Genomic DNA, 24,557 nt, shown 5'->3' with positions numbered 1-24,557 from the left:
TGAAAAAAATCTATATGGGCAAATGTGTCTCAACTAACCCTTGCCTGTGGTTTTTGGGTTGTCGTTTATGATATTTGATTATTGTAGCACACCCATTGTACTAACCATCATGACCAATTCATTTAGGAAAAATATATAGGGACAGAGCATGATATTGGTTATTTTAGTTGAATCAGAGACAATATCCGAGGGTAGCACGTAGAAAAAAAACTCTCCACCCACATTCTGCATTCGATCTAGCCTCCAATGATCCCCAAAAAGGATATGGGTAGCTTCTGCACTTTCACACCCCTTAACATCGAGTGCTAAATCGGAGTCATTAAATTATACTTCAGCTCCATATTACTGACCTTTCTCTCTCCTCCAATCCCAGAGCCCCAATCCCTCGTTGACCTTCTGTGTGAAGACTCATGACAGACTCTACTACATGGTGGCCCCTGCCCCGGAGGCCATGAGGATATGGATGGACGTTATAGTAACCGGAGCCGAGGGCTACACGCAGTTCATGAACTAATACTGGAGACCTGCGTACGTTGACATAAGGAGACTGCTTCGGCAGGAACACTTCAAGAGATTCAGGCCTTTCCTTCTAGCGCCTCTCCCAATATTGGGAAATTGCCTTTTTATTTTGTTAAGTTCATTCTATCTATTTTTAAATCTCACGTCTCTCACTTTACAATATACATTTTTTCTCCACTGGTTTTTCTACTCATTAAAAAAGGGAGCCCTGGAAGAGACACACACACACTGTATATAACCAAACAACATAACTGTCAGACTTTCTGCTCAAAAGCCTTTCTATATTGCCAAATGGAGATCTTGTTTTAGTTAGTCTCTTGCGTGAGACCTATTTTGTGTATCAGTAAATGTCTTTGATAGTTTTTTTTTTTTTTTGTTGTTTTTTTTTACACACGTGGAATATTGCCAAATAACATAACAATGGTTTCAAACAGATGGTCGTTTTTATGGAATGTTTCAAATAGAAAACAAAGGCATTTGCCCAAATCTACTTAAGTTTATCAGTGAGCGAAAGATGTAATCATTTAAGAAATGCTTAAAAGAAATTCTATTGAAAATGGAGAAAATGGAATTGAAATCAGTAAGACCATGACACAACACACCAACTCAGGAGTCCATACTTAATTTAAGTTCCACAGATGAAACTAGATCTTGATCCATCTCTGTGATCTTACTTTACTGAACTAGATTCCACTGTGTCCGTCTTATACTACTCCTAAAGACACACACAGTCTGTTTGCCAAGTCCTGATAACTTGACCCCTTGCGTAAGCAGCCATTCCATCACTGCCAGCCTACAACACCAGGAGCTCTAGGGACTACATAAATGAGACAACAGTACATGTCATTATAATAATGCTAATCATTCTGTGCCTTGATGTGTCGTAATACTCCTAGTCTGTAACTGTTGATCGTGCTGGTTTACAATCTTTGTTAACAGTATCAGAATTCAACAGACTTGCATGGGGAAGGGAGAGGGGAGTCTGACTGCTGTTTTGATGCAGCAATACACAAGTACATGTGAACAGTAACATCCCCTGAATTCCAAGTTCCATCCCCCACCACATCCTACGCTCTTGTGTTGATCTGAGATGATTGGGAAAGAGGTGGTAGCTACATATTGCTCTCTGATACGCAATGTGGAATTGTCGCCATATACTATTGCTTACACAGATCTACACAGGGTATATGGGCTTGTTTTCAGACTCAGGGTGCATTTCAGCTTTAATAGAACGTCAAATGATCTGGTAGCTTGACAAATCATTGTAAAGGACTCGGACAGGCGACACGATCACAACATTTATAAATCACCATCTGAATATCTTTTTAAAGAAGACTATGCTGTGATTTTGAACATGTAAACCTGAGTGTTTAGGTTTATTGAGAAGCCTTGTGAAATGTAGTTCTCTTTTTCTATTTATGGTTAACCTGCCTGAGATACAGTAGTACTGTAAACTGTCAAGTAGAGGAAAAGAGACTAGTGAGAAAAGACCTTAATATATTTTCCTGTTTATTTTTTCCCACACCGAAATGGGTGCAACCAAATATTCAGCATTGGCCAGAGGTATATCATAGTGTTATATATAAAAACAAAAAAAGATGTCTGTATGAAAATGTAATTTACTCATCATTCAACCAGTATTGTATAAAAAGAAATTTACTTGTTTTTGTCATTTCAAAAGAAAACTCAGAATACACTTCAGTATACTTAAGAACACTCACAGGGTCATACAACTGTCTACACTCCCTCAACACCGTGTAGAACATCTCTCACACCATCTTCAGACTATATTATGTTGACGGTACACTGTTTTATACGGCACTTTCATGTATGGATTATATGGATATTGTCAGATCTATTAAAACAGAAATGTTACTGTGAGTCTGGTTTGAAATCATAGCAACATGGCCATGGTTTTATTAAAACATTTCATTCTCATCGTCGCAGTAGAAACACTGATATTACTTTTGAAATAACGATCTCACACAATCATTTTAGGGTTACAACGTGTTAGCACAAATCAAAGAATTAAAAGTACATTCTAATGCCCATCTATTAAACACATTTTAAAAATTCACTTATGTTAAAAACGGATCACAAGTTGGTCAATGTGGTACCATGAACTGTAGAGGTTTTATGAGCTCTACCTAAAAACATGACTTCCTTGATAGGAAAGCAATTGGTTGAGCCATGGTCCAGTCAGCTTGTGATTGGCTTTGTCTTTCACACATCATTGATTTCATCACCTGTGATGAAATCAATAGAGCATTGCCTGCTTGTCCTAGGATTTTACTCTATAAAATAAACAGTGAACATACACATTAATATCTACATTTGTCATTTAGGCTAATTTCACAAACAGAAGTATGAGATGAGTAGGTTTGGTTATAGAAAGGTTTTGTACTTACTCTCTACACATGGGGAGCTGTATTCACTCACAGCTTCATCACCTGAGAACAGAACAGATAATGCAGAGGTCAGTTTCTTTCTAATGCTAACTTGACTTCCCTTTCTGTCAGTCAACATCATTAAACTCCCACTTCAGGGGTGAACCAATGGGCCCACTGGTGAGGTCTTGTTTCCTTCTTTAGGGAACAAGAGATATGTATGTAACCCAGACAGGTATGTCAGTGCCACCAAATATTTCAGAGAGAAATGGGTGGTTTGGAAACTGGTTAATAGAAACGTGTAGTCTCCATTAATAGACAACAAAAAAAGCAACATCCAGACAACTACTGTATATGTTGTTATTTTCAATTCATGGTGCGCTATTTCAAAGGACTAATATAGACTATGGGGAACAATGTTTTCGGTGCATGAGAACACGTTTTTACTGTCCGTGTTAAATGGAATTCTTACTTGTCTGGTAGTAGTCATACACTTTCACCACAGCTGGTTTCAGATTCCTCACAGGCACAACCTCCTCTATGGCCAGGCTGTACGTCTTAGTTTCCTTCTGAATAAGCTGGAAGAAAAGGTAATAAAACATTTGACACTGCAGTTCAATGTTATAGATTCATAAAGTGTTCCTGTATAAAACATCCACTACATTCTTACTTTGATGTTAATGTGCAAGTTAAATCCAGTGTGTGGATGCAAATGAGACCACATCCAACCAGGTTAATGTGACCGATAAAGACAGCAGCCTGTTTAGACGCAACATTCATTATTCATGTTCCTACCCCATCTAGGTAGATGATGACATGTCCTTCCTCCAGGTCAACTCGTTTGACAGTGGGGTCATTTTTCAACTGGAAGAACCGAACACAGGTTAACATTGTCGTAGACAGTAGAACTGATTAGTCCAAAGGACAACCACTGGCATTTACAATACTTACAATTAGAACAGACACCATTATCATTAATATACAATAACTAATCCAGGAGGGGATTATACTTAGTGTTCACCAACCTGGTAAAACTCCTGGCCCTGATTAAACTGTATATGCGTTCCCCTCAACTAAGGCTCTCTTATTGACTCACAGGCCTGAGGGAGGACTTGTCCAGGACGAAGCCGGAGAGAAGTTTGACATTGATGATCACCATGTTGGTCTCCTCTCGCCGACCGTTGTACCTGTCAGTCAAACCAGGTCAGATGAAGGTAACATACTGTATTACCTTAAAAAGTTGCAGAAATCTCGCCATTTCCTGGTTGCTACAATTCTACTAGTTTGCCTAATTTATGTTTATGTGACAAAACAAGGAGTACCACAGTATGAGTCATAATACCCATAAAACCTAGAGGTCAAATAGGGAAATGTTCCAATCGTTTTCTACCTGGTGTGACGTTTTGATAACCATGTAAATCTCTTTAAAAAAACGACCTGAACCATTTCCCTGCTTGACCGCTAGGTTTTCTGGGTATTATGACACCTCCATTGTGGGGCTCTATGGTGTAGAGAATCATTGTACCATCTAAACCTCTGAAATATATCTTCAATAAAAACAAATATTGTATTTTCTGCTGTTTGAAGCTGGTGTACAAAACTGAAAGTAAAAGATGTGAAAACTAAACGTAAGAATGGGAAGCATAAAAATAACACACATAAAAACAGATCTACCGCTTCTTAGACTTGCTGTCAATGAGTGACAGATCTATAACTCACATTTCTATGTGAATTTGGTTGGGTTGCCCAAAAAGTTGTTACATATAGCAGCTTTAAAGATATTGACATCTACACACTGGTGGTTCAGTTTCTTTGTTCACTTGTCCTACCAGAATCATTCAGGTGCTATTTCAAGGTTAAAAGGAATACCACCGTACCTTACATCCACAGACACAATCAGAGATTTCTTGGTGCCGTTGCATTTCCCCAGCGTCTCTGTTGAGATGTTAAAAGCAGAGAAATCAGGAGGAGGGGGAATATTGTAGTGCATGGCGATCTGAAAAGAAAACAGAGACAATACCATTGAGATGCATGAAATCAACATCCACATTTCAATGTACAGTACACAGGCATTTCCATTAATGCTGACACTCTAGGGTTGAAACGTTAGTTTTTGTTCAACAGTGTGCCCTACTGAACACAAACCAGACACTCAGGACTGGATGTAGAGGCAGCAAAGGGCTAATGACTGGAGCCTGACCTGCACAAACACACAGCTTTTGCCCTGTGTCTTGATGTTGTAGTCCCCAGGGACCTCCTTCAGCTGTTCCTCCTGATAGAGAAGCCTGTTGTTCTGATTCACAGTGAACTCCATATTCAGGCCTCCGGCTGAGCTCACACTGACTGTACTGGCGCCCTCTGGGCTGAAGGTGGCAGCACCGTACTTGGCCAGAGCCTGCAGTGCTACCACTGTGTCCTGGTGACAGGGGAAGAAGAGGGAGATACTGTTGCAAAAACAAATCTCGATAACTGTAGCTTGGGTAAAGATGGAGAGAATCAATAGAACAAAGAAATACATTGAGAATCTAAAATGAATCACAACAATTCAAGGAAATCCATACAATGTGTTATGAAGTAAGGCTTAAATAAAATGTCCAATATGCTATATTTCATATAAAATAAGTATTTGGTGTGATCAATGTTTAACCATGTACTAACAGTAGGAGCGACAAGCAGATGAGGAGCTAGTGAATGAATGTCTACCAGACCAAAAAAGTACCTGTGTGGAAGCAAAACCTCCGTAGGGGTTCTGCTGCTGGGCCAGCCAGCGGACGATGGCGGTGGAGTAGTCCAGCCCAAAGCCTGGCATGGACGGGCCTGAGAGCAGCGCCAGCAGCACGTAGGATGTCATTTCCACCTCCAGAGAGTCTGTCTTCCACGCAGAAGCCTCCGCTCTCTCCCAGTGACGATTGCCACCTGTGGTAATTTTCGTTGTCGACAGTGACTGTTTCACGGCAGTCAGACAGACAGGTAAAGACAAAGACATTTTCACAAAGAGACAAGACACATACCTGAGGTATCAGCAATCTTGTCCAGGTGGGTGATGAGCTTGGCCCTCATATCCTGGTTTTGTGCCAGGGCGAATGTGTAGGACATCAGAGCTGTGGTGTAGGTGCTGTCCAGCTTGTCAGACACTGCTGCCTTCAGACACACCAGACTCTTCTCCACCATGGGGTCCTGACACACCCACATACAAATACAACAGTGTTGTGTTCATTAGGCACCAGACAGAGGAACACTGATTGAAACTATGAGGGAATACCTGGACCATATGCTAATTCAGTTGCAAAATGTCTATGGGTTTTCCACTGCGTTCCCTATTTAATACAACCAAGACCTTTTATCAGGTCTTTAATATGGGTATGAGTACTGAATAATGTTAGCAATACAAATAAATTAGGTGTATGCATGCACAGTACCAGTCAAATCTTTGGACACCTACTCATTCAAAGGTTTTTCCTTTATTTTTTACTATTTTCTTCATATATTTGAGTTTCTTTAAAGTAGCCACCCTTCGTCTTGAAGACCGCTTTGCACAATGTTAGCATTTTCTCAACCAGCTTCACCTGGAATGGTTTTCCAACAGTCTTGAAGGAGTTACTACATATGCTGAGCACTTGTTGGTTGCTTTTCCTTCACTCTGCGGTCCAACTCATCCCAAAACATCTCAATTGGGTTGAGGTCATGTGATTCTGGAGGCCAGGTCATCTGATGCAGCACTCCATCACTCTCCTTCTTGGTCAAATAGCGCTTACACAGCCTGGAGGTGTGTTGGGTCATTGTCCTGTTGAAAAACAAATGATAGTCCCACTAAGCGCAAACCAGATGGGATGGCGTATCACTGCAGAATGCTGTGGTAGCCATGCTGGTTTAGTGTGCCTTGAATTCTAAATAAATCACTGACAGTGTCACCAGCAGAGGACCCCCACACCTCCTCCATGCTTCACGGTGGGAACTACACATGCGGAGATCATCCGTTCACCTACTCCACATCTCACAAAGACACAGCGGTTGGAACCAAGATTTTCAAATTTGGAATCAGACCAATGGACAGATTTCCACCAGTCATATGTCCATTGCTCATGTTTCTTGGCCCAAGCAAGTCTCTTCTTCTTAATGTTGTCCTTTAGTTGTGGTTTCACTGCAACAATTCCACCATGAATGCCTGATTCTCCTCTGAAAATGTGATATTGAGATGTGTCTGTTTAACTCTGAAGCCCTTATTTGTGCTGCAATTTCTGAGGCTGGTAACTCTAATGAACATATCCTCTGCAGCAGAGGTAACTCTGGTTCTGACTTTCCTGTGGTGGTCCTCATGAGAGCCAGTTTCATCATAGCGCTTGATGGTTTTTGCAACTGCACTTGAAGAAACTTACAAAGTTCTTGAATTTTGGTTGAGAGAATGCCAAGAGTGTGCAAAGCAGTCTAGGTGAAGGGTGGCTACTTTGAAGAATCTCAAATATATTACATCAAATCAAATTATTTGTCACGTGTGCCGAATACAACAGTGAAATGCTTACTAACCAACAGTGCAATTTCTAAGTAAAAAAAAATATATATATATATTTTTTTTTAAGAATTATCTGGGGCGACGCACAATTATAATTTTTATTTTATTTTATTTATTTTACCTTTATTTAACCAGGCAAGTCAGTTAAGAACACATTCTTATTTTCAATGACGGCCTGGGAACAGTGGGTTAACTGCCTGTTCAGGGGAAGAACGACAGATTTGTACCTTGTCAGCTTGGGGGTTTGAACTCGCAACCTTCCGGTTACTAGTCCAATGCTCTAACCACTAGGCTACGCTGCCTAGTGTCGTCCGGGTTAGGGAGGGTTTGGCCGGTAGGGAAATCCTTGTCTCATCGTGCACCAGCGACTCCTGTGGCGTGCCGGGCGCAGTGCGCGCTAACCAAGCTTGCCAGGTGCACGGTGTTTCCTCCGACACATTGGTGCGGCTGGCTTCCGGGTTGGATGGCGCTGTGTTAAGAAGCAGTGCGGTTGGGTTGTGTATCGGAGGACGCATGACTTTCAACCTTCGTCTCTCCAGAGCCCGTATGGGAGTTGTAGCGATGAGACAAAACAATTGGATAGCACGAAATTAGGGAGAAAACAGGGTAACATTTATAAAAAATACAATAAAAAAAGGTATTATCGTACATACATTTTGTCCCCCTACACCAAACGCGATCCCGACACGCAGGTTAAAATATCAAAACAAACTCTGAACCAATGACATTCATTTGGGGACAGGTCGAAAAGCATTAAACATGTATGGTAATTTAGCTAATTAGCAAGTGCAAGCTAGCTAATTTGTCCTATTTAGCTAGCTTGCTGTTGCTAGCTAATTTGTCCTGGGATATAAACATTGAGTTTTCATCTTTGAACTTATATGGTGATTGGCATCTACACTTTCATAGTATTACCATGACAACAGGCAAAACATTTAGTATTTCAATCACCCACGTGTGTATAACCAATGAGGAGATGGCAAGTGGGTACCTGCTTCTATAAACCAATGGGGAGATGGGAGAGGCAGGACTTGCAGCGCGATCTGCGTCAGAAATAGGAATGACTTAAATTTTAGCCCTTGGCAACGCAGAAGCTCGTTGGTGAAATAATTAAATAACATGGATTATTTGGATGGATTTCTAAAATATTTGCACACAATGCAAATAGTCCAGGTAGCTATTAGATTACCTGTTCAGGAGTCTTCTGGTTTGGGGGTAAAAGCTGTTGAGAAGCCTTTTTGCTCTCGATGTTGCAGCTGAAGAACCTTGTAAGGATGTAAGGACCCATGCCAAATATTTTCAGTTTCCTGAGGGGGAATAGGCTTTGTCGTGCCTTCTACATGACTGTCTTGGTGTGTTTGAACCACTATAGTTTGTTGGTGATGTGGACACCAAGGAACTTGAAGCTCTCAACCTGCTCCACTACAGTCCCGTCGATGAGAATGGGGGCGTGCTCGGTCCTAATTTTCCTATAGTCCACAAATCATCTCCTTAATCTTGGTTACGTTGAGGAATAGGTTATTATTCCGGCACCAACCGGCCAGGTCTCTAACCTCCTCCCTATAGGCTGTCTCGTCATTCTCGGTGACACCGTTGTGTCGTATGCAAACTTAATGATGGTGTTTGAGTCGTGCCTGGCCACGCAGTCGTGGGTGAACGGGGAGTACAGGAGGACACTGAGCACGCACCCCTGAGGGGCTCCTGTGTTGCGGATCAGCGTGGCAGAGGTGTTGCTACCTACCCTCACCACCTGGGGGCAGCCCGTCAGGAAGTCCAGGATCCACTTGCAGAGGGAGGTGTTTAGTCCCAGGATCCTTAGCGATGAGCTTTGAGGGTACTATGGTGTTGAACGCTGAGCTGTAGTCAATAAATAGCATTCTCACATAGGTGTTCCTTTTGTCCAGGTGTGAAAGGGCAGTGTGGAGTGCAATAGAGATTCCATCATCTGTGGATCTGTTTGGGCGGTATGCAAATTGGAGTGGGTCTAGGGTTTTTGGGATAATGGTGTTGATGTGAGCCAATACCAGCCTTTCAAAGCACTTCATGGCTACAGATGTGAATGCTACGGGTCTGTAGTCATTTAGGCAGGTTGCCTTCGTGTACTTGGTCACAGGGACTATGGTGGTCTGCTTGAAACATGTTGGTATTACAGACTCATGATTCCATTCCATTATTTCATAGTTTTGATATCTTCACTATTATTCTACAATAGTAAAAATAAAGAAAAACCATGGAATGAGTAGGTGTGTCCAAACTTGACTGGTACTGTATGTATTTAAACACAGTATTGTACAGCTAACCTTGTGGGGACACACAATTCAGTCCCATTCAAAACCCTATTTTCCCTAACCTTACCTTGAACCCAAAAACCTAACCCTAGCTTCTAACTTTAGCACCTAACCCTAAAAATAGCATTTGACCTTGTGGGGACCAACATGTCCCCAGATGTCCCCACAAGAGTAGTTAAACATGTCCACACACACGTCCACACAGTGCCTGGCTCTCTCCAGACGTGACGCTTGGCATTCAAGCCAAAGAGTTCAATCTTGGTTTCATCAGACCAGAGAATATTGTTTCTCATGGTCTGAGAGTCTATTAGGTGTCTTTTGGCAAACTCCAAGCGGGCTGTTATGTGCCTTTACTGAGGAGTGACTTCTGTCTGGCCACTCTACCATAAAGGCCTGATTGGTGGAGTGCTGCAGAGATGAATGTCCTTCTGGAAGGTTCTCCAATCTCCACAGAGGAAATCTTGAGCTCTGTCAGAGTGACCATCAGGTACTTTGTCCTCCTTGATCAACGCCCTTCTCCCACGATTGCTTGAGTTTTGGGCGGTCAGCTCTAGGAAGAGTTGTGGTGGTTAAAATGTCTTCCATGTAACAATGATGAGGCCACTGTGTTCTTGGAGACCTTCAATGCAGCAGAAATGTTTTGGTACTCTTCCCCCAGATTCGTGCCTCGACACAATCCTGTGTCGGAGCTCTACGGACAATTCCTTCAACCTCATGGCTTGGTTTTCCTTTCTCTGACATGCACTGTTAACTGTGGGACCTTATATAGATTATATAGACAGGTGTGTGCCTTTTCAAATAATGTCAAATCAATTGAATTTACCACAGGTGGACTCCAATCAAGTTGTAGAAACAGCTCAAGGATGATCAATGGAAACAGGATGCACCTGAACTCAATTTCGAGTCGCATAGCAAAGGGCCTGAATACTTATGTAAATACGTTATTTCTGTTTCTATTTTTAATAAATTAGCAAACATTTCTAGAAACCAGCTTCAGCTTTGTCGTCATTTTGGGGTATTGTGTGTAGATTGATGACAAAAACATTTTATTTAATCCATTTAAGAATAAGGCTGAGACGCAGGGCTGTCCAACCCTCTTTCTGGAGTTCTACGGTCCTGTGGGTTCAGTCCAACCCTAATTTAGCATATCTGATTCAGCTAGTTAAGGTCTTGTTGAGCAGCTAATTAGTAGAATCAGGTGTGTTAAATTAGGGTTGGACTGAAAACTCACAGGACAGTAGATCTCCAGGATGAGGGTTGGGCAGCCCTGCTGTAACGTAACAAAATGTGGATTAGGTCAAGGGGTCTAATACTTTCCGAATGCACTGATGGATATGTATTTCTATCTATGAAATAGTGAGATGGCTAAGCAGAAATATCCCCTAGGGCTGTACATTTTTTGATAAAAGCACCAAATGTGGTCTTCTTGTTTATCAATATGATATAAAAAGACATGGATATGGAAAGAAAGAAAGGTCATAACTCACAGTAGTGTTGCCATCCAGCTCCAGCAGTGCAGCGGTAATGTAGGCAGTGAGCGACACCTGATTCCCGACCCCTCCCTATAACACCAAAGGATGACAGTAAACTTCATCCAATATCATACAGTACTCTCAGGTGCTACAGAGTTTCAAAGTCACACTGATATCAACCGATATCAGGAAAAAAATCATTGCAGTGTTTAAAACATTCGCATGGTATGGTGCACCAAGATAAAGAACAGGGTGGGAAAACCTGTTAAGCCCTTCAGATACAAGTGTACTGTTCTGGAGATACACAAAAGATGTCAGGACTAGTCAGACTCTGGTAACTTTGAGGAGGTGTTGTGTTCTCAGGACAGGCTAAAACATGCTTGGGATTCTTGTTGTGCTCAGCATGTGCCTTTTTGGGGCACACGTGGGGTCCTAAGGTCCTCCTGAACAGTACATTATCCCAGGTGTCAGTGCAGGATGAATTATGTAAAGTACACGTATTTGATTGTACGATATGTATTGTTATCAAGTATTTTGTGTTTAGTTATCTAGGATTTTATACAGACTCCACCATTGCACTAAATAGAATGGGACACTTTTACACCAGAACCTCCTGCTGAATCTCTGCCCTTAACGTCATCTTTTCACATTAGGTGGCAGCAGTAAGATACTCCTCCTCCTCTTACTTCCAGCTAAACCCTTTACCTTCATGCCGTTATGGAAGAGTTTCCCTACTGATGTGATGCAGCCATCATTCTGCTGGTGACTGGCCAACCAGGCCTTGGCCTGGGCAATGTGGGCGGGGTCCACAAAGATGTAGGGCTTGGCCCCGCCAAAGGACTTCAGCACAAAGGAGGTGAGCCTGAGAGGACACAGGGAAGATGTTACTGGAGTTACTAAGACTAAACTAATTCGTAGAAATTGAAATAACTTCACAGATCTTCATTGGAAAGGGTTTAAACAACGTTTCCCATGCTTGTTCAATTAACCATAAACAATTAATGAACATGTACCTGTGGAACGGTCGTTAAGACTAACAGCTTACAGACGATAGGCAATTAAGGTCTCATCTGCGTGAACGTGCCCTAGGCATGCTGCAAGGAAGACTGCTAATGTGGCCAGGGCAATACATTTTAATGTCAGTACTGTGAGATGCCTAAGACAGCGCAACAGGGAGACAGGAAGGACAGCTGATCGTCTTCGCAGTGGCAGACCACGTAGAACACCCGCACAGGATCGGTACATCCAAACATCACACCTGTGGGACAGGTACAGGATGGCAAAAATAACTGCCTGAGTTACACCAGGAAAGCACAATCCCTCCATCAGTGCTCAGACTGTTCGCAATAGGCTGAGAGAGGCTGGATGGTCCTTCCTGCAGGCTTATCCTGACATGACCCTCCAGCATGACAATTCCACCAGCCATACTGCTCGTTCTGTGCGTGATTTCCTGCAAGACAGGAATGTCAGTGTTCTGCCATGGCCAGAGAAGAGCCCAGATCTCAATCCAATTGAGCACATCTGGGATCTGTTGGATCGGAGGGTGAGGGCTAGGGCCATTCCCCCCAGAAATGTCCAGGAACTTGCAGGTGCCTCGGTGGAAGAGTGTGGTAACATCTCACAGCAAGAACAGGCAAATCAGATGCAGTCCATGAGGAGATGCACTGCAGTACTTAACGCAGCTGGTGGCCACACCAGATACTGACTTAATTTTGATTTTCACCCCCCCCCCCCCTTTGTTCAGGGACACATTATTCCATTTCTGTTAGTCACATGTCTGTCCAACTTGTTCAGTTTAGGTCTCAGTTGTTGAATCTTGTTATGTTCATACAAATATTTACACATGTTAAGTTTGCTGAAAATAAACGCAGTTGACATTGAGGACGTTTCTTTGTTAGATGTGGTGAGCCTTACCTAAACTATGGATCATAGAATCTAGATAACAGTGGCTAGAAGCCATACTGTATGTGCTGAAAGCCAACCCTAACTTTGCCACAATAACAATTGGCTTCAGCACATACTAATATGGATTTGAGACAATCACATTCTACCTTTATTACATACTGTTAACACCCTTAAATCAAATGTCATTTTAAAAAACATCTAAATTGTAGAATAATCTAAGAGACGGTATTATGACTGTGTGGACTTGCAATAAACTGACCAGGTGTTTCCAGATTCATCACTCTTCCAAAAGGCACTGTAGGAGCCATCATCATGCTTGTAGTTGAGCTCTCTCTGGTAGCCTGCAGCACAAATGGCACCAATGTGTCAGAGGAAACACCGTACTCCGCCTGGCCCGCCACAGGAGTCACTAGTGCGCGATGAGACAAGGGTATCCCTGCCGGCAAAACCCTCCCCTAACCCGGACGATGCGCTAAGCCAATTGTGCGCCGCCCCATGGGCCTCCCGGTCGTGGCTGACTGCGACAGAGTCTGGGCTCAAACCCAGAGTCTCTGGTGGCACAGCTAGCACTGCAGTGCCTTAGACCACTGTGCCACCCGGGAGGCTTTTGACCAGAAAAGTACACTGTTCAGATAAGTCTACGCCCCAGGCCGTCTGTTGTGTCAGTCCAGCTATACGAAAATATATGCATGAATTAATTGACAGATTACATTTTTCTTCAAACTTGTAAAAATATTTCCTTTTTTATTTATTATGCATGGGCTGGTGTCTAACTGTTTTTAAGATTAAAACACCAAACCATATTGGTCTCCTCATCAAAATACCAAACATACAATAGAAGGGGATATAAAGTCTAATGTATTTACCCTCACCCTAGTGTTACTGAAAACATGTTATCACAGTGGGAGAAACAGTGGACTTGCTATACAGGACAGACACTCACCTCTACCAGCAGTGTTTGCACAATGGTGTCAATGCGTCCTTTCTCTGGCACCGTGGCCACTTCGTTGCCGCAGAGCTCCTCAGTCTTCAATGCCTCGGCACTCACTTTCACACTCACCTCCCCTATAGTTCAAGACAGGGAGACATTAACATGCAAGTCTAGACCAGTCACGCATCAGCTTGCTTCCTGTCACCCTCTCATCCTAAAGTTAAATCTAGACTTGGTTTCTTCTATCGTAATCGCTCCTCTTTCACCCCAGCTGCCAAACTAACCCTAATTCAGAAGACCATCCTACCCATGCTAGATTACGGAGACGTAAATTATAAATCGGCAGGTAAGGGTTCTCGAGCTGCTAGATGTTCTTTTTCATTCAGCTATCAGACTTGCCACCAATGCTCCTTATAGGACACATCACTGCACTCTATACTCTTCTGTTAACTGGTCATCTCTGTATAAACGTCGCAAGACCACTGGTTGTTGCTTATTTATTAAACCCTCTTAGGCCTCACTCCCCCCTATCTGAGATATCTACTGCAGCCCTCATCCTCCACAAACACCCGTTCTGCCAGTCACAATCTGTTAAAGGTCCCCAAAGCACACACATCCCTGGGTCACTCGTCTTTTCAGTTCACTGCAGCTAGCGACTGGAACGAGATGCAACAAACACTCAAACTGGACATCTTTATTTCAATCTCAATCATGGACACTCTTACTGACCGTTGTGGCTGCTTTGCGTGATGCATCTACCTTCTTGAACTTTGGGCTGTTGTCTGTGCCCAACAATGTTTGTACCCTATTTTGTGCTGCTACCATGTTGTGCTCCTGCCATGTGTTGCTGCCATGCTGTGTTGTCATTTTAGGTCAGGGTAGCCTAGTGGTTAGAGCGTTGGGACTAGTAACCGGAAGGTTGCAAGTTCAAACCCCCGAGCTGACAAGGTACAAATCTGTCGTTCTGCCCCTGAACAGGCAGTTAACCCACTGTTCCTAGGCCGTCATTGAAAATAAGAATTTGTTCTTAACTGACTTGCCTAGTTAAAAAAAATGTAGTGTTGTGTTGTTGTGTTGTGTCCTATATTTCTTTATATAATTTTTAAAAAATCCCAGCCCCCATTCCCGCAGGAGGCCTTTTGGTAAATAAGAATTTGTTCTTAACTGACTTGCCTAATTAAATAAAAACATTATTTAAAAAAGATTCCTCTAGCCACTCCTCAGTCACTCATGTACCCTGGCTCAACTGTTCCCTCCCTCGTTCCTTCCTTCCCATCCTCCCTCGTTCGTTCCTTCCTTCCCACCCACCCACCCTCATTCCTTCCTTCCTTCCCTCCATTTATTTGATACCCCAAGGGAGATCTTTCTCAGATATCCCTCTTGACTTGTTAGTACAAGCGATTGTCAACATTTCTTTACAGGGCTAGGACATATACAAGAAATGTATTTGAGCCATGTCTATTAGATACAGCAAGATACAACAAGACAATGATCCAAAACATAAAGCAAAATCTACAATGGAATGGTTCAAAAATAAACATATCCAGGTGTTAGAATGGCCAAGTCAAAGTCCAGACCTGAATCCAATCGAGAATCTGTGGAAAGAACTGAAAACTGCTGTTCACAAATGCTCTCCATCCAACCTCACTGAGCTGGAGCTGTTTTGCAAGGAGGAATGGGAAAAAATGTCAGTCTCTCGATGTGCAAAACTGATAGAGACATACCCCAAGCGACTTACAGCTGTAATCGCAGCAAAAGGTGGCGCTACAAAGTATTAACTTAAGGGGGCTGAATAATTTTGCACACCCAATATTTCAGTTTTTGATTTGTTAAAAAAGTTTGAAATATCCAATAAATGTCGTTCCACGTCATGATTGTGTCCCACTTGTTGTTGATTCTTCACAAAAAAATACAGTTTTATATCTTTATGTTTGAAGCCTGAAATGTGGCAAAAGGTTGCAAAGTTCAAGGGGGCCGAATACTTTCGCAAGGCACTGCATCTTCAATGCCTTCAGAAAGTATTCATACCCCTTGACTTATACCACATTTTGTTGTGTTACAGCCTGAATTCAAAAGAAAATGTAATATGTTTTTTCCCCCAATAACAAATTGAAAACATGTTTTAGAAATGTTCGTAAATATATGAATAATGAAATATCTAATTTACACAAGTATTCATCCTGAGTCAATACTTTGTATTAGCACCTTTGGTGGCGATTACAGCTGTGAGTATTTTGGGGTTAAGTCTAAGAGCTTTGCACACCTGGCTTGTACAATATTTGCCCATTAAGCAAAAAAAAATATTTGAGCTCTGTCAAGATCAAATCAAATCAAATCAAATTTATTTATATAGCCCTTCGTACATCAGCTGATATCTCAAAGTGCTGTACAGAAACCCAGCCTAAAACCCCAAACAGCAAGCAATGCAGGTGTAGAAGCACGGTGGCTAGGAAAAACTCCCTAGAAAGGCCAATACCTAGGAAGAAACCTAGAGAGGAACCAGGCTATGTGGGGTGGCCAGTCCTCTTCTGGCTGTGCCGGGTGGAGATTATAACAGAACATGGTCAAGATGTTCAATGTTCATAAATGACCAGCATGGTCGAATAATAATAAGGCAGAACAGTTGAAACTAGAGCAGCAGCACAGTCAGGTGGAAGTTTGAAACTGGAGCAGCAGCATGGCCAGGTAGACTGGGGACAGCAAGGAGTCATCATGTCAGGTAGTCCTGGGGCATGGTCCTAGGGCTCAGGTCAGTTGAAACTGGAACAGCAGCATGGCCAGGTGGACTGGGGACAGCAAGGAGTCATCATGTCAGGTAGTCCTGGGGCATGGTCCTAGGGCTCAGGTCCTCCGAGAGAGAGAAAGAAAGAGAGAAGGAGAGAATTAGAGAACGCACACTTAGATTCACACAGGACACCGAATAGGACAGGAGAAGTACTCCAGATATAACAAACTGACCCCAGCCCCCCGACACATAAACTACTGCAGCATAAATACTGGAGGCTGAGACAGGAGGGGTCAGGAGACACTGTGGCCCCATCCGAGGACACCCCCGGACAGGGCCAAACAGGAAGGATATAACCCCACCCACTTTGCCAAAGCACAGCCCCCACACCACTAGAGGGATATCTTCAACCACCAACTTACCATCCTGAGACAAGGCTGAGTATAGCCCACAAAGATCTCCGCCACGGCACAACCCAAGGGGGGGGGGGGGCGCCAACCCAGACAGGATGACCACAACAGTGAATCAACCCACTCAGGTGACGCACCCCCTCCAGGGACGGCATGAGAGAGCCCCAGCAAGCCAGTGACTCAGCCCCTGTAATAGGGTTAGAGGCAGAGAATCCCAGTGGAAAGAGGGGAACCGGCCAGGCAGAGACAGCAAGGGCGGTTCGTTGCTCCAGAGCCTTTCCGTTCACCTTCCCACTCCTGGGCCAGACTACACTCAATCATATGACCCACTGAAGAGATGAGTCTTCAGTAAAGACTTAAAGGTTGAGACCGAGTTTGCGTCTCTGACATGGGTAGGCAGACCGTTCCATAAAAATGGAGCTCTATAGGAGAAAGCCCTGCCTCCAGCTGTTTGCTTAGAAATTCTAGGGACAATTAGGAGGCCTGCGTCTTGTACGTATAGGTATGTACGGCAGGACCAAATCAGAGAGATAGGTAGGAGCAAGCCCATGTAATGCTTTGTAGGTTAGCAGTAAAACCTTGAAATCAGCCCTTGCTTTGACAGGAAGCCAGTGTAGAGAGGCTAGCACTGTAATATGATCAAATTTTTTGGTTCTAGTCAGGATTCTAGCAGCCGTATTTAGCACTAACTGAAGTTTATTTAGTGCTTTATCCGGGTAGCCGGAAAATAGAGCATTGCAGTAGTCTAACCTAGAAGTGACAAAAGCATGGATTAATTTTTCTGCATCATTTTTGGACAGAAAGTTTCTGATTTTTGCAATGTTACGTAGATGGAAAAAAGCTGTCCTCGAAATGGTCTTGATATGTTCTTCAAAAGAGAGATCAGGGTCCAGAGTAACGCCGAGGTCCTTCACAGTTTTATTTGAGACGACTGTACAACCATTAAGATTGTCAGATTCAACAGAAGATCTCTTTGTTTCTTGGGACCTAGAACAAGCATCTCTGTTTTGTCCGAGTTTAATAGTAGAAAGTTTGCAGCCATCCACTTCCTTATGTCTGAAACACATGCTTCTAGCGAGGGCAATTTTGGGGCTTCACCATGTTTCATTGAAATGTACAGCTGTGTGTCATCCGCATAGCAGTGAAAGTTTACATTATGTTTTCGAATAACATCCCCAAGAGGTCAAATATATAGTGAAAACAATAGTGGTCCTAAAACGGAACCTTGAGGAACACCGAAATTTACAGTTGATTTGTCAGAGGACAAACCATTCACAGAGACAAACTGATATCTTTCCGACAGATAAGATCTAAACCAGGCCAGAACATGTCCGTGTAGACCAATTTGGGTTTCCAATCTCTCCAAAAGAATGTGGTGATCGATGGTATCAAAAGCAGCACTAAGGTCTAGGAGCACGAGGACAGATGCAGAGCCTCGGTCCTCCCCCTGGATGATGTAGCGAGCAAGAACAATACCGTCCTTCTCACAGGAGAACTTCCCTTCGCCCTGCATTATCTTCACAAAGCTCTTGGAATAAAATTTCCTTGCCAAAATGGAAAGCGGATTTATATCCTGGTCTACGCACACCGTGCATGTACCGATAATCCTCCCTAACCTTTTGATAACGAGCCTGGTTGAAGAAATACAGAAAATATATGAAAAATAAACAATTGTAGTAACCTTAGAGAATACACCATGAGAAATGAATGATCTCATTCTGAACAAACATTTTCATATTTAAATAATATATCATTAAATATTTAGAGGAAAACATGAGTGAGTGACAACTGACCGACAGAGACACAGACTCAGAACTCCACAGAGAAGTGTCTAGAGAGAAAGAAGCAATGCCCTTGCTGTCTGTGGTGAGAGTCCAGTCCTCAGATGTGCCACTGTTTTGTAGGAAGAGATACACAGGCTCATTGGGAATGGGAGTAGAGTCTGGACCGGTCACATTGATCTGAAAACACAGGACAGGATGTCTGCAGATGTCCAATATACTACATGTAAACTCCCATTGCACACAACACATCAAAATCATGGTTTAGATGCTCCAAATGATGCGTTAACATTTATCATAACATCTTTCAAAGATTTTCCTGAGAAATCCGTTTCCCTGCAGTGTTATTAAAAAGGCATTTAATATATTTTGTCCTCACCTTCCCCTCATATGCAATCCCTGGTTTATATGCTTGGGGCACGTCCTCAAAACAAACAGTTACGATGACATCGGTAAAGCTTGCCTTGCCATTACCTTTAAGGCTGACCCCTGGAGAGAACACAGGCAAGGGTCAGAGGTTAACAGTTGAGCATGTAAACACCTCTACGTTAAAGATGACGTTCTCTCCTACCCGTTCCATATTCCTCCATCTCAGTCTCCACTTCAAAGTCATCAAACTTTGATTCATTTAGAGCGAATCGGGTCACGTCAATAATTTGGGTTGCACAACCAGTTTTGTCAGTCTAGGGAGAATGAGTACAGTTATTGTAGGTCAGCTTAGCTCCACTAGGAAAGCATGCTTCCATAAACCTCACAAATTTCCCCACAGTGAGTTCTATTTGTCATCGAACGATTTAGCGTAACAAGAATAAAAAATACTTACTTTCATAATATACAACTCGCAGATATTACTAGAACCATATAACCAGTGATGTCGAATGGCATTTCTACAAACTTTCATCGTGACAGACCCCAGCACTGGATTTCCATAAGTGTATCTAGAAACAAAGTCACCAGAAGAATGACAATTCAATAATGGTATATACATACATGTGTTGTAATAAAATAAACAGCTATGAACATGAGCAAATATCAAACATGGGACAGTATCTATAAAGTATAGTCTATGCAACACACACATTAAGTCCTAATATTCTGCCCATAAAATGTCCTTGTTTAAAAGCTTGTTTGTCATTATCAGTATCTTGCAGGTCATTATCATCTTATTGTCTGTCACGCGCCATCGTCTTATTCACTTACTTTCCACAAACTCTCAGTGTTGCTTGATTGTCCAGAATAGTTATTGTTTGGGGAAGATGGACTTTCACCTCATATTTGGGCAACACTGTAAAAGATACATGTTGATATTACGTCTTCAATGTCTGTTGAACTACACCAAAAACAAATCACAGACCACAATTTAATCACAATGTAAAAACAATAGAATCAGACACAAGACATCACCATATTCTTTGATGTCAAAGTTTTGGGAGGTTTGTTCTCCCTTCTCATTCCATGCAGTGATGATGTAACTTCCTTGCGTTGCCTCTGCAGACATGGGGTGGGACAGGTCCAGAATTCCACTCATTGTTAACTGGTTCAACCACTGAGCAATGCGGTTGGAGTTGGGGTCCTGTATACAGATTCATAGTAGGTTGAAGGAAGGTATTTTTGTTACAGAGGCAGGCATTGTATCAATTTATGCCGCAGTACATATTTGCAGGTAATATTTTCGAAGGGAGATCATGACATTATTATTGCTTATCTTATATTTGCAGATTTAGTTTAGGTGCAATAGATTTGAATGAGTCTCACCTGAAGTTCCACTGTTTCATACTAGAAAAGAGAAACAAACATTCAGCATTTACATTGGGCCCCAAAAAAATTTCAGCTGTATTTGTATTTCCTCCCAGAATTGTTTGGTGTCAGAAATGGGTTTAAAACATTAAATACATAACTTTCCAAAACAGTTTCCACAGTAGAGGCATCTACAGAGCGACAGTACAGAGCAGGCCTTGAGCTCCTTTCGATTCAGATGCTCTGATCAAACACCCGGGCCAAATGAACTCTGATCCACCCACCCACCCAGCCACCCACACTGCCCCATAAAAAAAAATGGAACTGCAAGAGAATGAAATCATTGCTCCATCACGTCCCTTCCTTACTAAACTACAGTAAACCTCTCCCAAACCACACAGCACCTCCCTAAAATGTTCCAATGCTGACTAACACTGGGCTGTCCTGTACAACCCAAGTTAAAAATGCTTTCAAAGACTAACTTTATTTTTATTGAATAACACTGAGAGTAACTTACCATCTGATTGAATGACAAGAAACTAGCACCCAGCAAGACGATTCGGAACTTGACTGGGAAAGTGGTAGAAACATGTATCTATATAACATCTGTCTGTATACAGTATATTCATCATCCATTTCAGTAATGACCTTTCCTCAAAATGAGTATGTATAATTATCATTCAACATTATTAACAGACGAAAAGGGTCAGTTTAGTACATTTCAGTGTTGATCAAATAATGTATCTAACTACCTGTCTGTCCAGGTTTGTAGACTGGTTTGTCTGTCTGGAAAATGGTGAGGAATCTTTTAGGCTTCTTTTTACTCATCTCATCCTTCCTCCCCTTGATGCTAACATGGACAGTGGCCACTCTGTCAGTCTTCACTGTGGGTACCTGTACAACATGAAGAACAGGACAATGGATGTTTCTCTAGCTCCTAACCATAGCTTGGCTCTCCTAACAGTAGTTTGAGAAGAGCGCTTTTTGTTAAAATGGTGGATAGTCATACTTCGCTATGCTGAGGTTAAAATAACAGCCATTACATTTCATAGGTTGGATCATTTTGCATAAAGCCTGGAAACCAAGTTGAGTTCCACACAAGATGACTGAGTTACAACCAAACTATTCAGAATTAAAGACTGAAATGAATGTGTGTTGTTGAATGAATGCGTATAGCTAGCATGAGTCTAAGATGACCAGTACAGAAAAAGAGTCAGGAGTTTCTATCAACTGTAATCTGATATACACAGAGTATACAAAACATTTAGGACACCTTCTCTTTCCATGACAGACTGACCAGGTGAATCCAGGTGAAAGCTATGATCCCTTATTGATGTCACTTGTTAAATCCACTTCAATCAGTGTAGATGAAGGGGAGGAAACAGGTTAAATAATCATTTTTAAGCCTTGAGACATGGATTGTGTCTGTGCGCCATTCAGAGGGAGAATTGGCAAGACAAAATATTGAAGTGCCTTTGAACTGGGTATCGTAGGTGCCAGGTGCACCAGTTTGTATAAAGAACTGCAACACTGCTGGGTTTTTCATGCTCAACAGTTTCCCGCATGTTTTAAGAATTGTCCACCACCCAAAGGACGTCTAGCCAACTTGGGCCAGCATCTATGTAGAACGCTGGCAAAACTCAATATTAGGAAGGTGTTCTTAATGTTTGGTATACTCAGTGTATGTACAATTTGTGGGGGTTACTGTTCAACTAATCACATTGTTGTGGAACTTCGCAGTTAGAAATGTCATAGATAGAGCTGGCATGATTCCTTAATCTACATGTCAGACAGGCATGATGGTTCTACATAATGTATTTCTATCATGGCCTTATACAATGTTGTAGCCTGCCGAACGCAGCACAGTTGCAGCTGACCTGGAAGGAGGTGCAGCGATAGAAATCCTTTGTTACAGCTGCCTCCAGTAGAATGGTGCTGCTGCCACCCTCCATCTCCATTGACACCTTCAATGACAGAGGCTCTGTGGCTTGATGGACCTGAGCACAAAGTTTCTCTGTGGTCCCTCCTACCACTTCCGAGCTGACCGCCACCAGGTAAATCCTTAAAGGGGAAAGAGTCAGCATGAATGCAGCTGTGGTAATAATATTTAAGTGGCAGTGTGCTCAAATGGCTCTTTTGTTCCTATTTTTGTTCCTACTGATGTTTTAAAGTTGGGGACAAAGTTATCTTAATCGTCTCTGACTATGTGAGAGTCCAACCAGTGAGAAATGGAGGGCACAATTGATTTTGTTTCGGACAGTGTTCGAGGGAACACCAATGAGCCGATTTGATGGTCTGTCAACAATGTCTTGGGGATCAGTGGTGTCATGCCCATCGAGGCAAAGTTCCTTTGTGGATATGGGAGCACATTCCAGAAGGACAACCATCTTTGCAGCACTCCACCAAATCAGGCCTTTATGGTAGAGTGCCAGACGGAAGCCACTCCTCAGTAAAAGGCACCTGACAGCCCGCTTGGAGGAGTTTGCCAAAAGGCACCTAAAGGACTCTGACCATGAGAAACAAGATCCTCTGGTCTGATGAAACCAATATTGAACTCTTTGGCCTGAATGCCAAGTCTAGAGGAAACCGGGCACCATCCCTACGGTGAAGCATGGTGGTGGCAGCATCATGCTGTGGGGATGTTTTTAAGCAGCAGGGACTGGGAAACTAGACAGGATCGAGGGAAAGCTGAATGGAGCAAAGTACAGAGAGATCTTTGATGAAAACCTGCTCCAGAGTACTCAGGACCTCAGACTGGGGTGAAGGTTCAACTTCCAATAAGACAATGACCCTAAGTACACAGCCAAGACAACGCAGGAATGGCTTTGACAAGTCTCTGAATGTCCTTGAGTTGCCCAGCAAGAGCCGGACTTGAACCCGATCGAACATCTCTGGAGAGACCTGAAAAAAGCTGTGCAGCGACACTCAAATCAAACTTTATTTGTCACGTGCCGAATACAACAAGTGCAGACCTTCCCTTGAAATGCTTACTTACAAGCACTTAGCCAACAGTGTAGTTCAAGAAATTCCCTATCTGACATGACAGAGCTTGAGAGGATCTGCAGAGAAGAATGGGAGAAACTCCTCAAATACAGGTGTGCCAAGCTTGTAGCATCATACCCAAGAAGACTTGATGCTGAAATCACTAACAAAAGGTGCTTTAACAAAAGTAATGGGTAAAGGGTGCGAATTCTTGCGTAAATGAGCTATCAGTTATTTATACATTTTGCAAAAATGTTTAAAAACCTGCTTTTACTAGTGTCATTATGGGGTAATGAGTGTAGATTGATGAGGAGAAAAAAACAATTTCATCCATTTTAGAATAAGGTTGTAACGTAACAAAATGTGGAAAAAGTCAAGGGGTCTGAATCCGTTCTGAATGTACTGTATATACAATGAACAGAAATATAAAACACAACATGTAAAGTGTTTTAGGAGCTAAAATAAAAGACCCCAGAAATGTTCCATAAGCAAAAAAAACATTTCTCTCAAATTTTGTGCACATCCCTATTAGTGAGCATTTCTCCTTTGCCAAGATAATCCATCCACCTGACAGGTATATCAAGAAGATGAGTAAATCGTTACACAGGTGCACCTTGTGCTGGGGACAATAAAAAGCCCACTCTAAAACTTGCAGTTTTGTCACACAACGCCATGCAATTGGCATGCCGGTTGCAAGAATGTCCACCAGAGCTGTTGCCATAGAATTTAATGTTAATTTCTCAACCATAACCGCCTATAATATCATTTTAGAGAATTTGGCAGTACTTCTAACCAAGTCTCACAACAGCAGACAACTAGTAACCACGCCAGCCAAGGAACTCCACATCCGGCTTCTTCACCTGCGGAATCATCTGAGACCAGCCACCCGGACAGCTGATGAAACTGAGGA

At 42.5% G+C, this 24,557-nt stretch overlaps 2 protein-coding genes across 4 annotated transcripts in view; one reads left to right on the top strand and one right to left on the bottom strand.

Moving 5' to 3' along the window:
• The window catches only part of LOC109905611 (pleckstrin homology-like domain family B member 1), an 84,955-nt gene extending 82,111 nt beyond the window's left edge, over positions 1 to 2,844 (top strand). For all 3 annotated transcript variants that reach the window (XM_031790675.1, XM_031790676.1, XM_031790677.1), the window contains one exon: positions 374 to 2,844. In XM_031790675.1, the coding sequence (XP_031646535.1) occupies positions 374 to 514 (141 nt within the window). In that variant the 3' untranslated portion in view covers positions 515 to 2,844. The remainder of the gene's footprint in view (positions 1 to 373) is intronic.
• On the bottom strand, positions 2,200 to 20,456 carry LOC109904803 (alpha-2-macroglobulin-P-like). Its single transcript, XM_031791419.1, has 18 exons — positions 20,333 to 20,456; positions 20,140 to 20,213; positions 19,500 to 19,611; positions 19,308 to 19,417; positions 18,941 to 19,108; positions 18,624 to 18,675; positions 14,015 to 14,146; positions 13,341 to 13,422; positions 11,882 to 12,038; positions 11,192 to 11,266; positions 5,918 to 6,083; positions 5,626 to 5,822; positions 5,107 to 5,322; positions 4,784 to 4,902; positions 4,003 to 4,093; positions 3,702 to 3,770; positions 3,379 to 3,484; positions 2,200 to 2,969 (listed from the first exon to the last, which is right to left on the bottom strand). The coding sequence occupies exons 1-18, from the start codon at positions 20,454 to 20,456 to the stop codon at positions 2,905 to 2,907; spliced, it is 2,115 nt and encodes a 704-aa protein (XP_031647279.1). The 3' UTR covers positions 2,200 to 2,904.
• Positions 20,457 to 24,557: the final 4,101 nt, after the last annotated feature.

This window comes from Oncorhynchus kisutch, linkage group LG15, assembly GCF_002021735.2.
Source record: "Oncorhynchus kisutch isolate 150728-3 linkage group LG15, Okis_V2, whole genome shotgun sequence".
NCBI classification, from domain to species: Eukaryota; Metazoa; Chordata; class Actinopteri; order Salmoniformes; family Salmonidae; genus Oncorhynchus; species Oncorhynchus kisutch.
This window is presented reverse-complemented; position numbering and strand designations above follow the sequence as displayed.

Coding starts and splice junctions, on each gene's coding strand:
- LOC109904803 (XM_031791419.1), bottom strand. CDS start 20,456: ATGAGTGGAATTCTGGACCTGTCCCACCCCATGTCTGCAGAGGCAACG. Junction 19,612..20,139: donor ACAATCAAGCAACACTGAGA/GTTTGTGGAAAG, acceptor CATTCTCCCTAG/ACTGACAAAACTGGTTGTGC. Junction 3,485..3,701: donor TCATCATCTACCTAGATGGG/GTAGGAACATGA, acceptor CTTTTCTTCCAG/CTTATTCAGAAGGAAACTAA.